Source organism: Rhincodon typus, chromosome 20, assembly GCF_021869965.1.
Source record: "Rhincodon typus isolate 14 chromosome 20, sRhiTyp1.1, whole genome shotgun sequence".
Classification (NCBI taxonomy): Eukaryota; Metazoa; Chordata; class Chondrichthyes; order Orectolobiformes; family Rhincodontidae; genus Rhincodon; species Rhincodon typus.
The window spans coordinates 18190461-18203816 of record NC_063351.1 but is presented as its reverse complement, the minus strand read 5'-3'; the positions used below and the strand labels follow the sequence as shown (position 1 = coordinate 18203816).

General features: G+C 40.8%; 1 protein-coding gene across 1 annotated transcript in view; it reads right to left on the bottom strand.

Moving 5' to 3' along the window:
* Positions 1 to 13356, bottom strand: part of LOC109932541 (cilia- and flagella-associated protein 46) — a 205298-nt gene that overhangs the window by 161922 nt on the left and 30020 nt on the right. The window contains exons 11-13 of the mRNA XM_048609174.1: positions 13031 to 13221; positions 8131 to 8359; positions 3668 to 3779 (exon numbers count right to left, since the gene is read on the bottom strand). Of these exons, the coding sequence (XP_048465131.1) occupies positions 3668 to 3779; positions 8131 to 8359; positions 13031 to 13221 (532 nt within the window). The remainder of the gene's footprint in view (positions 1 to 3667; positions 3780 to 8130; positions 8360 to 13030; positions 13222 to 13356) is intronic.

Genomic DNA, 13356 nt, shown 5'->3' with positions numbered 1-13356 from the left:
AATTAGAGATGGGCAACAAATGCTGGTCTAGCCAGCAAAACACATATTCCCTGTACGAATAAAAAGAAATTCTTTTGCTTTAGTAGTGACAAGAGAGGAAGAGAACAGAACAAGAGATACTTCAAAGAATTTTTCTGAATCAAAGACAAAGACCACAAAATTAAATTTCTTGACACGCAAGCCACAAATTCACGGTGGCCTTTGCTCATTGAAACTGAGGCAGGAAAGAAGCACAATAGTTCGCCAATGTCATCAGTGTCACCCTAGCTCCAGGGTCTCCAGTGCCAATCTTTTCTGCACAACAAGGTTGACAACATCAGCTGATCACAATAGCCTACTTTGCCTTAAAGGGAAGGAAAAAAACAAGTTGGTGCAATGAAAATTCTTGGAAACTGGACACTAGAGAAGACAGAGGAATCTAGACTGATTAATACAAACTGCAAGCATTAGAATACAGGTTGTAGGAGGAGTGGTGTCCCACTCCCACATCGCACAGGAGAATCTGAAGGATGATCCTCACAAGCTGCCTTCAGAATAGAGATCAATGTCAGTGAATGCTTCTTCTTGTTACATCTTCAGCCACCCACAACACCAGCCTCTTGCTCTATTTAAAACACTCCATCCTCATCACTACCCAACAGTATTCACTGGTAGTCAGGATTCTCATGTGACATCAAGAGACTCTATCTCACCCTCACACACCTATCAATACTGCCAGTCTCTCGCACATCACAGAGCTGGGATCAGCATGTGGCAAGTCATCCAGCAATAGTGACTTGCAGTCAAACCGAGGGAAAAAGAGGATTCATTTGCTAGGTCACCAGAGGGCAAAGGGGCCGGCAACTACTGATGTACTGGACTCTGATAGAATGGCATGCAGAACAGCACTGAGTCAGCATGCAATCTGATATGGTGGGTGCATCCATTGATCTACTGGATAGCTTCTTCATGTTTTGAGCAGGTTTCAACCAAACAGAGACAGGACATGGCATAGAGTCTGTTCTGTACACATCTGTTCCTTCTCAGTGTGACACCCAGAGGCACTACGACTGCAAACCCCATGCCTGTTATATGAACAGCTCACTAATTCCTCTGCTATTCCTGTGAGATACAGCAAACTCCCAGACAAATGCAGGGATGCACCATAACACTTCCAAAACATTCCAGAGTACACAGAGACATTTTCGGTGGATAAAGTTCCACAAATGTGACTTCATCAAAATCGCTTAAAATAAATCTGAATGTAGAACCACCCTCTTTGCTACTTCATGCTTTGCTTTTTCATTACTGAATTTCATTTGGGTTGTGAAAAATCAGGACATCATTGTCTCCAAATGTTCAGACATTCAAACAGGATGGAGCAGTGTGTATTCAGTGATGGTCACTGCAGAGGTAACAGCTTGCAATAGACAGAGCTAAGCGACTACAAGACTAACAGATAAGATCTAGGCTCTGCAGTCCTGCCACATTCAGATCTAAATGGTGGTGGATTATTAAACAACTCACTGGAGAAGGAGGAGGTGGAAGAGAAGGGGGAGGAGGCAGAAGAGGAGGAGGAGGAGACTCCACAAGTATGCCCATCCTCAAAGCTGGAGGAGCCCAGCACACAGGTACAAAAGGCATTCACCTTCAGTCAGACCTGCTGAGTGGATGATCCAGCTCAACCTCCTCCCAAGGTCCCTAGCATCACAGATACTAGTCTTCAACTAATTTGATTCACTCCATGTATCAAGAAATGGCTGAAAACGTGTGATCCAGCAAAGGCTGGATGGATGCACCTCCAACGACACTCAAGAAGCTAGACACCTCTAGGACAAAGCAACCTGCTTGACTGGCACCGCAGCTAGACCTACAAAGGTGCAACAGTACAGGAAGATGCAATTCAGCCAATTTTGCACTGGTTCTCTGAATGAGTGTCATGACCAAGTGCCACTCATCTGCCTTTTCCCCACACCCTTTAAACAGGAACAATCATACAAGGCCCTCACTGTTTGAAATGCTTCAAAGGTGTTGATGATTGCACGACATTCAGTGCCATCTTCATTTACAGAAACGCCAGGGCAACATTCAGGCTTAGGTTGGTAAGTGGCAAGTAACATTTGTGTGCCACACAAGTACTAGGCAATGACCATCTCCAAAAAGAGAAATTCTAAACATCACTCTTTGACATTCAGTCACATTATCATCACTAAATTCCCCTCTATCAACATACTGCAGGTTACCATTGATCATAAACTGAACTGGGCGAGCCAAATAAATCCTGTGACTCAAAGAGAAGGTCAGAGGCCAGGAATTCTGCGATGAGTAACTTACCTCCTGTCTCCTCAGTATCTAACCACTATCTACAGGGCACAGGTCAGGTTTGTAATGGAATACTCTCCACCTGCATGGATGTGTACAGCTCCAACAACATTCAAGAAGTTCAACATCTTACAAGGCAAAGTAACCTTCTTGACTGGCCATCGTCCAATATTTTCAACATTCACTTTCTTTACCAGTGATATACAGTGGCAGCACTGTGTACCACCTACTGGATGTGGCACAGTAACTCACTAGGATTCCTCTGACACCACCTTCCGAACCTATCACTTCTAAAACCTAGAAGGACAAAGGCAACAGATGAACGGAAACACTACCATCTGCAAATCCCTTTCCAATAGCACTCTAAGTATTTCCATACGTCAAGGACTACAAGGTTCAATAAGGTAGCCCACCATCACCTTCTCCTCGACAACTGAAAATAGGCAATAAATGGTAGAACAAACAAACAAAAAATTAGAATGTTTTGTAGTGCACTCATACTTCAAATTTGGCATCAATACTGTTTCAACTTTGCAACAATGCTAAACTTGAGGTATTTGAATCAGATGTTAACAGCTAACATTAATCTGCCGCATCCTGCAGGAAGTCAAATTCCATTCACTCATGTTGAATGCTGGATTCACTGTACTATTTTACACTGTAACTGTAGCATCAATGCAGTGAAACTACTTTGCACCAGCATTAGAGCGCTAGTGTAAATGCACTAAGTACAGTATTTGGAGAACTATAGTTGAAATAATTGAAATATTTTGAAACAATATGCAAGAATTAAGAGTTTTTATAATGCTATTCTAACCAATAACTCTTTTGGAATCAATATCACAATTCAATTTATCAAAGGTTGTAAAACATATTGGTGTATAGCAGACAAAATTAACCAGTAATGAATAAAAAGGAACATCGAGTGGACCATATCGCTGGCAGTCGATCTGCTACATCCTGCTTTGTGGCATTGATAAAATTAAATTTCTCTTCCATGGTAATGTAACCAATTAGCTGAAACAAAATTCTGTTACTGCTGTGATATCAAGATGTGTGATTTAGGCATATGTACAGTATATACATCATGAAAATTAGTGTGGCTCGTCATCTCCGTCCAAAGACAGGTCTCTGGCTTATTATCCATTGATGCTTCATCCTACGCCATTGTCTTGGCTGATTTTATCATTAGGGGTTTGCCATTACCTTCTACTCTCAGGAACTGGGTGAGGATGCAGGTCCTAATTTGCCTCAGCTGGAGCAGGAATCAAACTAGCGTGGCTGGCATCATTCTGAACTACATGCTAGTCATTTAAGCTAACCAGTTCTATATATTTGCATGCAGCACAGCAACTTAATGACTCACCTTTAGCTTCATTTTCACCATCTAGCACCAGTTGGAAAACATCAGAAGCCAGAGCCAGTCCAGCCTTGATCAGTAATGATCGACTGTGTTGCAAGTTGCTATTTCTTCTGACCTTCAACACAAGAAAACAATATCTTCTCAATTTGTGAAATTGCTTAGAAGCAAATAGATTATCAACTGTGTCATGTCTGTGCACATTTTGCTTTCAACAGGTTGCCACCTCACGAGCAAACTTTAGTTTATCTTCCAACTTATTAAATATATCATACTACCACCACCAAAAAGGAACATGTACATTAATCAAAACCGTAAATTGGATAATAACATGGAGATCCTTTCTGGTTTTGCTCTCATGCAGTCCAGGAATGATTCAATGAAGTAAATTTGTTTAAACAACCTGGAACACAAATGATAGATCTTCTTTCTACCAAAAATTATTAAATGTAATTCTTTTTACATTGTGAAGTTGCCATTTTATAAGCTGCTCAGTTTGTTCTACCATCCATTTGTCTGGATGAGTTCAACTCCAACAGTACTGAAGAAACTCAGCACCATCCAGTGCACTTAACCAGCACCCCTCTCTACTGCCTTCAACATTCATTCCCTTCACCACTGATGCATGGTGACATTGTAGATCAACAAATTGCACTACAGCAACTCAATGAGATTCAGTTACGAACACCTACCAAACACATGAACTCTACCACCTGTGATGAACTCTTGTTTTGTTGTACCCATTTGATCTATGTAGAACCAGCAATCTGTTGTGAATTTGAACATTCAAGAAAGAAATGATTCCGATGGGTTTGACTGTTAGACTGCTAAATTCAATTCTGCCTGTCAATAAGGGCAATGCTCGTTCTGATTTTTCAGCAGGTCACTCAGAACAGGTCAAGAGTTACGGAACAGTCAATTTCAAGCAGTTGGATGGAGGCAGTAAAAGGAAAAGGTTGTTACCTTCAGGCTATAAGTTAGTCAAGTACTTAAGAGCAAGAAGAACCTCCATCCCTAAAAAAGGTGATGCTGTTGCAGTCTTCCAGCAGTATGGCCTCAGGAGAAGGCCTGGAAGCCAGGCAGTGTGGTTAAGTGTTGGACTCAGGAAAAGCCCTTGGAGTTGTGAGGCTCTGAAGAAGCCATGTGTAATTGTTCAGTCAGCTGAGAATGAGGGTGACTGAAGTCCACAGGCAGCATTCACGTCATGCGGCTGTGAAACTCTAGCATTTAGAAAAATGTGCAGGGGCACTACCAGCTCGGCGAAGCTAACCATCTGTAGGCAAGTGGAAATTATGCCTGTGTACAGCAACAAGAGAGCAGTTCCCAGAAATAAGGGGCTGCAGACCAGATTGCAAGGGTGAACTACTAGAACATGAGCAGTCCTTCAGGCAGTCCTAAGACAGCGGTTTCTGGAAGAGTTCCAAAGCTAGGTCTTCAAAAGTGAAGAACAGTACTGTAAGAATGGAAGAATGTAAAGTTTTAATGAGATTTGGTGACCTACAGTGACTAACATCTGGGGAATGCTATGAAATATATTAACCACATTTGTTATTTGATCTATTCTGTGCAATATTCAAGCACAGTTTATTTGCTACCTATAAGTGGATTGTATTAATTTTGGGATATTAGAACATAAGTTGTGTGCATTGTACAGCTGTAACTTTGTGCCTTAAAGCTTATTACTGTTTGTTCAACACCATGGATTCAGGAGGCACTACTCTATTAAGTGCCCAGATTGTACACTTTGTTTACATTTTTAAAAAATTCCTGGCCCTAGCAAAATTGTAGCATAAATTTGGCAGTTGAAGGCAAGCGCAACAGAAGTAGGGGAACACCAAGCTCTCTTCCAAGCTACATACCATCCTGACTTGGAACAATACGTCCATTCCTTCATTATCTCTGCGTCAGCATACCATCTATGGTGGATCTACTCCCCATGGACTGCAGCAGTTCAATAAGAAAGCTCACAATAACCTTCTGAAAGGCAACTTGGGATGGGGAATGATGCCCCACATCCAATGAATAACTTTTTAAAATCCTCATTTTCTTTTACTATTTACCATCTATTTTTAGCTTCGTGGCATTTGATTAAAATACAATTTCTTCACTTTCCTCATTTATTCTTTGTTGTATCCGTAAAGGTTTCTACCTCTTCCCATTGATTATCCTAGACAGATCTTCCTTCCCCACACAACAGACAATTGCCAGTAAATTGTTGCACTTAATAGATGTTTTTACAACTGCTGCACGTCTAAGATCCAGCAGCCTTTCAGGTATGACTACCTGACTCAAGCTGCCTTTTTTAAAGTTAATTACACTACCTTCTGAGCTTGTGCCATATGCCTCATCACAGAATCTTCCACTTAATTCTTAGGTCTGAATTTTCTTAAGTCTGGAAATGGTTTCCAGCTTAATTAAAATGCTGCGAGAGCCCCATTTCCAGAAGTCCTGAACCCAAACCTGACATCTACCATTTTTACTGGAATTTTCGTGAGTGGGGGTGGTGTTTTGGGTGGCTCGTGGTTTGTGAATTGCGGATCCATGGTTTAGTGAGGTTACTGCACATGTAAAAGTGAAGCTGACCTCAAACAGATCCAATTTTCAAAACTGGGCCTTAGACCTTTCTCAAGCTGCTGGACAGATTTCAACAGGTAGGATACACTTTGGGAAAGGGTGAGGAAAGGAATGTCTTTTACATAGATCTATCCAAACACACTGAACGTGCTTCAACCAAATGGCCACGTATAAAAGTCAAAGAGGAGCAATCCTTAGGAGGATGAAGGGGGACTATAGTCAGTCACGAGGTGCCACCACAACTCAATCAATGGCGTTTTCCAATTCCAGGCTTGGCCACAGTCACCCAAGCGCTTGGCCCTTTCAGAATTAAAGGATCCGTGCCCTTGCAATCCAGAGATTAGGCCAAAGTCAGTCCTATAGGTCCACTGCAACCAACCTGGAGATGACAGGTTGAGACACTGTGGAGTCATCAACCCAAGAGGTGGACCAATGTTCCCTGCAATGAGTCACAGGGAGCAACAAAGTATGATGAAACTGATCGGAAGAACAGTCAGTGATGATGCAAGGACAGGAGAGGTGGTGAGGTGTACCCAGAGATGATGTTGGAAGCACAGAGGGCAGGAAGGGTTGGAAGTTTGGGAGGATGAAGTGTGTGGCAACCATTGACTGAATATGATGTATGTAATAGTGAGTATGGTAGTCCATCAGCTTCGGTGAGATGTGTGTGAAGTGGCAAAGTCACAGTGAGTGCTGGCCCTATGGTTGTGAGGCAGAATAGAGATGATCGTGACACTTACACTTAGAGCACAGAAGATCATTGACAAATTCAGAAATTGCTGGAAAAACTCAGTAGATCTGGCAGCATGTGCAGAAAGCAAGCAGAGTTAACACTTCAGGTCCAGTGACCCTTCTTCCGAATTCATCGGTTTCATTTTTTACAGAAGGTCACTGAACTTCTTCCTGCACTGCTAGGCATTCCTCTTAGCCTAGGACACACAGCAGACCAGGGCCACTATCTGGGTTCAGACTAGCTGTGTCTGGTGGTGTGGCCTCCTGCAGCAGTCAGCAGGAAAAAACCCTGCCCTTCTTGCCACCTCCTTGTCCTCAAGCACTGCCAAACTACTGTCTGCAAAGCAGGGCCAAGCATTCTGTTCTGGGCTATGTCTTCAGTGATAGTGGTCGAGTGCCACAGTGTGAGGGGCAACTCCTGGCTTGCAGCATCTGAAAGGTGTGCAGCTTTAAGTATGACATCAGTGACTTGAATACAAGGTTTCTCAGTTCAGGAGTAAAACTCCAGGCCTCATACTCCATCTCCAACCTTGCAACTAATTACTGACACATAGCATAAACATCCCACTTCAACCCAAGTAAAAATATATTTGTCCCCTTAGTTACATAAAAGCCTTCCAACTGAAGCAATTAATGAAGCTAAAACTGAAGCTAAAATAATGCAATTTTTGTGTGCCTTAACTTCTCGATCTGCTGGATTGTCATGGTAGGTTGTAGACATCGCAGTTTCAACAGGAGCTTCTGGACAAAAAGGCACAGAAAGGTACAGTAGTTTTAGTGTTCTTTAAAGATTAAGAGCAGAGGAGCCCTTCCCCTTGAAACTCTATACTTAACTGAATGACAGGTGCTGTCCCTTTTGATATTCAGCAGCAACCTTTTTAGCATCCACAAGTTAGAACTCAATACTCCCTGACCAATGGGAGTTTAACATAGGATTTTGTGTTTCTATTCCTAGCTTGTGACGTATTTAAATCCATCTCATAGTAACATACTTGCATATTCACTGGTATTATTTGGATGTACTTACGCCTATAGATTGAAAACCTAATGAGGTACAATATAGCATGAAGTAAAACACAATTGGGTTGGTCTCTCAAGCTATAATCAAACAGTTTTAATCTGTATATTTTCACCATAATTCTTAAAACCTCTTTGCATTTTACCTGTTCAATCATCTTGATTGCTTGATCTTCTAGCTCTTTGGGAGAGTCATAAACTCCTGAATATACTTGCAAACGGTGCAGTTCTTCAGTAATGTATTTTTCATATGGTCCTTTATTACAGAGAGAATAAGCTTTTTTAAGTTGCTCCATGGCAACCTCTATCCGTTCCTCATCTTCTTCAATCTGAGCAATTTCTATATGAACTTGACAGCGGAGCTGGGACAAAGAACTACACAATTTAAAAGAGAAGTGCAAAGTTCATGAAAGGCAATTTAATATTATATAAAAAAAAGAGTTGGAAACATTATTCTTCCAAATTACAAAATGGAAACATATATCATAACATTGATGTCAATGGTCATGCATTTACAATTTGGTGGCTTAACCCAAAAAAGTGTAATGTACAATTCAGTCAAAAAATATTTCTAATAAAAATTAATTTTAGCACCTTATCGATTGATTTGTTTGCATATCACCATTATAAGTCAATAGAGCCTGAAAATTAGTTATGTCATTAATTATTTCCCAGAAGATTGAACTATGACAATAAGACATCTCCATCGTGATACTGGAGTTCTAAAATAAAAACAGGAATTGCTGGAGGCCCTCAGCAGGTAGAAGCAGAATTTTTCGTTCCCTTGAGGAATATGGACAATAGCAAGAAAGTTAGGAAAACACACAGAGAATGGTAAAATCATATTTCCAATATTGAAAAAAAGTTTCCATTCTCACATTAGGGTTTAAACAAAGAGTTATGAATTACATTAAGGAGTGGCAACTTAATCATTAAGCTGCAGAGTTTGTCAACAGCAAAGGTTTCCATTCGAACAACGTCCAGTTTATCTCTGACCATCAATAACAGATTTTGAGGGTGTGTACCATATATCCTGGAATTGCAACAATATGCAAATACTGGGAAAAAACACAGGTTGCTCCATCCTTCCAAGGTCCTCTGGCCATACAAGAATATCTCCTGGGAGACCATGTCTACCCCTCCAAAAGCAGATAATGTATCTAATAGCTCATCAGTATGCTTTTTTAAGACTTGAGGATGAAATTCATCACAACCCAAACAACTATCAGCTGCAGTTCCATCAGCTTTTTTAGTCCTCCTTCCAGTGTGACTATAATGTCACAGAGTTTCTCTCTCCCTTCCACCTTCTGATTTATAAACATTACTGCAATGTTGTTGTATCCACTCAAATAAAGACACAAGTAAAATATTAGTTCATTTTATCTACCTTTTCTTCGCTATGGACTCCCAATCTCTTTCTCTCTCTATAGAACCAACATTCATTTTACTTACTCTTTGCCTTTTTTAGATAACTGTTGAAAATCTTGCTATCCATTTTTACATTTCTAACTAGCTTTCTCTCGGACTGTAAAGTCTGATTACACCTCTTAATTAACAGTTTAGTTATTCTCTGCCATTCTTTACTTTTGATTAATTATCTAGCTCGCACTGATAATGCACTGTGGGGATGCTAAACTAATTAATTCTGGGAGTTCCACACCCCAGCAGGAGGAAATCCTGATTTGGAAATCCTGGTTGGCCAGCGCCTGCATCACCCCAGGGAGTGCCAGGATTCAGTAGCTAGCACCGCAGAAAGTGGCCTGAAAGGATCACGGCTGCCAGAGAAAGATAACTCTCAGGGATTTATGGTGAGGAGGTATCCTAGAACCCAGGGAGGGAGAAGAGACAGGAATGGGATGGGGCCAATTCCTGTTCAACAGGCAGCACAGGTGGCACCTCAGCGGGTTGTCCCACTGCGTACAGGAAATGAGGTCCCCACTTTCCCACCTTTCAAAAGGTGTTAAAAAATAGGTTACCCACTCCTGTTTGATTGCCTTGCCAGTGTATTATTGGCCTCCAACTAAGCTTTTTACAGAGTCTCAACTGACTCCTAAGTATTTATCTGCATGAATGGACTGTCGATTCTGGTGCTGTCTAATCAGGGGTGAGCTTGTGGGTACGTGAGAGGTGGTGGGCTATTTTGCTTCTTTCCCATATGAAAATGCACCTAGTGGAGGCTTGTAATATTCAGCCCCCTGTATCCCACCACAGATCAGATGCTGCCAGATCCGCTGAGTTTCTCCAGCGTATTCTGTTTTCATATATCTTCATATACTTTCATGGGATGTGGGCATCACAGGCAAGGCCAGCATCTCTCATAGCTTTAGCTAAGTGGTCTGCTAGGCCACTTCAGAGGGAATTAAGAGTCAACCCCATTGCAATGGGTCTGGAGTCACATGTGGGTTAGTCCAGGTAAGAAGAGCAGATTTCCTTTCTAAAAGACATTCTATTCTGGGACTTTTGCACTGCTCTGCCAATATTTTTGCTGAAACATTAAGTAGCTAAACATTAACTCAAGAGCTCTAACTTAAGAATTTAGATATTAACTTAATGTCTTGAATTAATATTACTTACATAAACTCTGTCAAGTAGAAGGTAAAACAATGGAGCTTGTCGGTCTTTTGGGACATAACAGTGACATGTTTGATAGATTGAAGGGGACAATCACCAGTTCAATTTGCTATTTCTCAAGTAAAATTGTGGGAAACTAATTTTATTACTGGCTGGGAAAATAATAGAGAATTTGGTCTCTTAGTACATTGTTCACCCCTTTATTATTAAGGAAAGTATTTGAAATATGTCTTGTGCCCATTTCAAATCATGTATAAAGTTAGCCATGGTTGTAAGAAAAAATAACGTGATTGTCAGTTGAGTGAAAGAAAGTTATTTCCCTGTTAAAATGACATTTCTGATAATAGTTGTTCCTTTTGTGCAGCAAATGACGTAAGATGCCACTCTATTCTGAATGCTACTCCAAACATTTCCTACAGATTTAGCAGAAATTAAAGAATCTATTTCAAATAGTAATTTATGCAAGATTTATTCCAAGGGCAGATTTTTTTCTGGAAGTTTGATGTAGAATAAAGCTGACACACAAATGATCCTGGTGGACCTAAATGAAAGTATAACATAATGAACAATTTTCAACAGCACAATCATATTGCAATATATCCATTTCCACCCACTGCTACAAATTTACTGGGGTCGCCTTTTTGCTTTACTTCCCTTCCTTTTTCTTTGCAAACCGTTAAGGTTAAAGAACAATTAAAGCCTTTGCTGAAGTAATAATGTTTCTGCATATTTCACAATACTCTACAAAATAAAGTTAATCAATAAATAAACTGGTCAATATGGACACTGTTAATTCACAAACAGAAGTACGATAAAAACTTTTATAAAATAGCCATAACCAAACTTGTTGTTGCAGAAGAACATAGGCAATTCTAAATGGACAGATTTTGTGCAGTCCATTCTCATATTCTTGTTCTTCCATAGCTTATTGTTTTGCATGTTCAGTAAGGAACATAAAAGTATGAAAAGTATCACTGATTTTGTTCAATCTTGGTAATCCTTAGTTTCATGCTCATTTTAGGTAAAAGAAGATCAAATGTTTTTAGGCCAGTTCAGTGATAAAAATGCTAATGCTTTTGAGATGTGATAGAAGAGGTAAATGTTGAAGCTTCCTTCGATTTGTATTAGATTTTGCATCACTTTGACTTGCTGTTAGACTCACTTCCATGCACATAATTTACAAATACAGGAAAAGAAGTGTGCAAAGGCAAGAACTGCCATACCAGGGCAGAATTTTACATTCCAAACCTGGTGGACTTGTGGAAGAAGGGTTAGGAGGGTAACAGAATGGCCAATAAACTGTCTTTGCATGACCTTCCAGCTGGCTTTGCACCCACCATGATCTCTTCATAATTTTTCAGTGGGACAGCCAAAAGCTAGATTGGCTATCCAGCCCAGCAGTGCCCCAGTTGAGAAGCTTGCATGGACAATTAAAGATGATATAAGGCCTCATTCTCACCCGCCCCAATTTTCAAACTGGCAGGAGGAGCTCAGGGAAAGGATGAGGCTAGCAACATGACCCTCTCAGCATTCAGCTGGAAATAGTGAGCACCTCCATCAACTGTTTCCTTTCAGCATCGAGTGCCAACCCGACTCCAACAAGGTCTGGCCCCTGCAAGTGCTACCATCACAGCCATCAGGCCAACATTGCTGCTGCACTCTCAGTGCACTCCTCAAGGCCTCATCTCCCCTAATTACTTGAGATTCAAACAATTAGTCCTGGAGTGTCAGGACCTGATTTCTCCCAGTCCTGGCTTTTGGCACTGCTGGGAGCACAGAGCTGATTCTCCAGCAGTCGCAGGAGGTGGAGAATTACTCCTGAGTGAGGAGCAGAAGTCCCAAACTCACGCAATTAATGCTCCCATGTCAGAGTAGGAAACCGCATCCTCAAAAACTTGGCCAAAATGGCAAAACCTGCATGCATGTCGAATTTCATCACTTTAGAATTTCCTTTCACAGCTTCTTTAAGACTTTTCCAAATTTTCATTCAGGAAAATCTAACTTGTACCAATGAAATTCAAAATCATCAATCCAAGTGGAGGAAACATGAAGGTGGATTTTTCTTTCCAGTTTATGTTGGATTGCAGTGGAAGCAAGTAGAATAAAAAGTGGCCTTTGCAGCCATACCACTAAAGGTTTTGGAAGATGTTAATGGTGGGAGAGAATCTTTCTATTGGATGGTGTGGAGCTGATATTCCATCCAGTCAGGCATTCACCCTGCAGAAGCTGAAATCCAGCCCTGACTTTCTGCTCTAACTTCAATATACCTTCCATTATCCTGCAAGAATCCTATATAATTTCACCATCTGCCAAATGCAACTATTTATATGATGTACAGCCTATATTCCTGACCCATTTCACCCCAATCCAACTGTCTCAGTTTTGTTACATTGCAATGTACCCACTACATTTGATTAAGGAGCAACTGCTATTGATATTTGCTTTTAAAAAGTAACTATTTTACATTGTAGTTACCTGTCAAGATCACTGAGAATTGAAGCCACATTGGTCAGTTGTTTAGAAATATTCTTACGCAAATTGGGTTGAAGCAAAGGTAGACAAAGTTTCCACTGTGTTATACACACAATCTGGACTAGATTCCAGTTCTTCGCACGTATGGCATTCTGTAGAACTTCATCTATTCGTTGAATTACTGTCAAGCAATGCTTTAAAATGGAAAATTACAAAACCAGATTAACAGCAAAATCCATCATATAATCAAAGAACAAAGAACAATAGAGCACAGGAACAGGCCCTTTGCCCCTCGAAGCCTGCGCGACACATTTTGCCCTTCCATACTA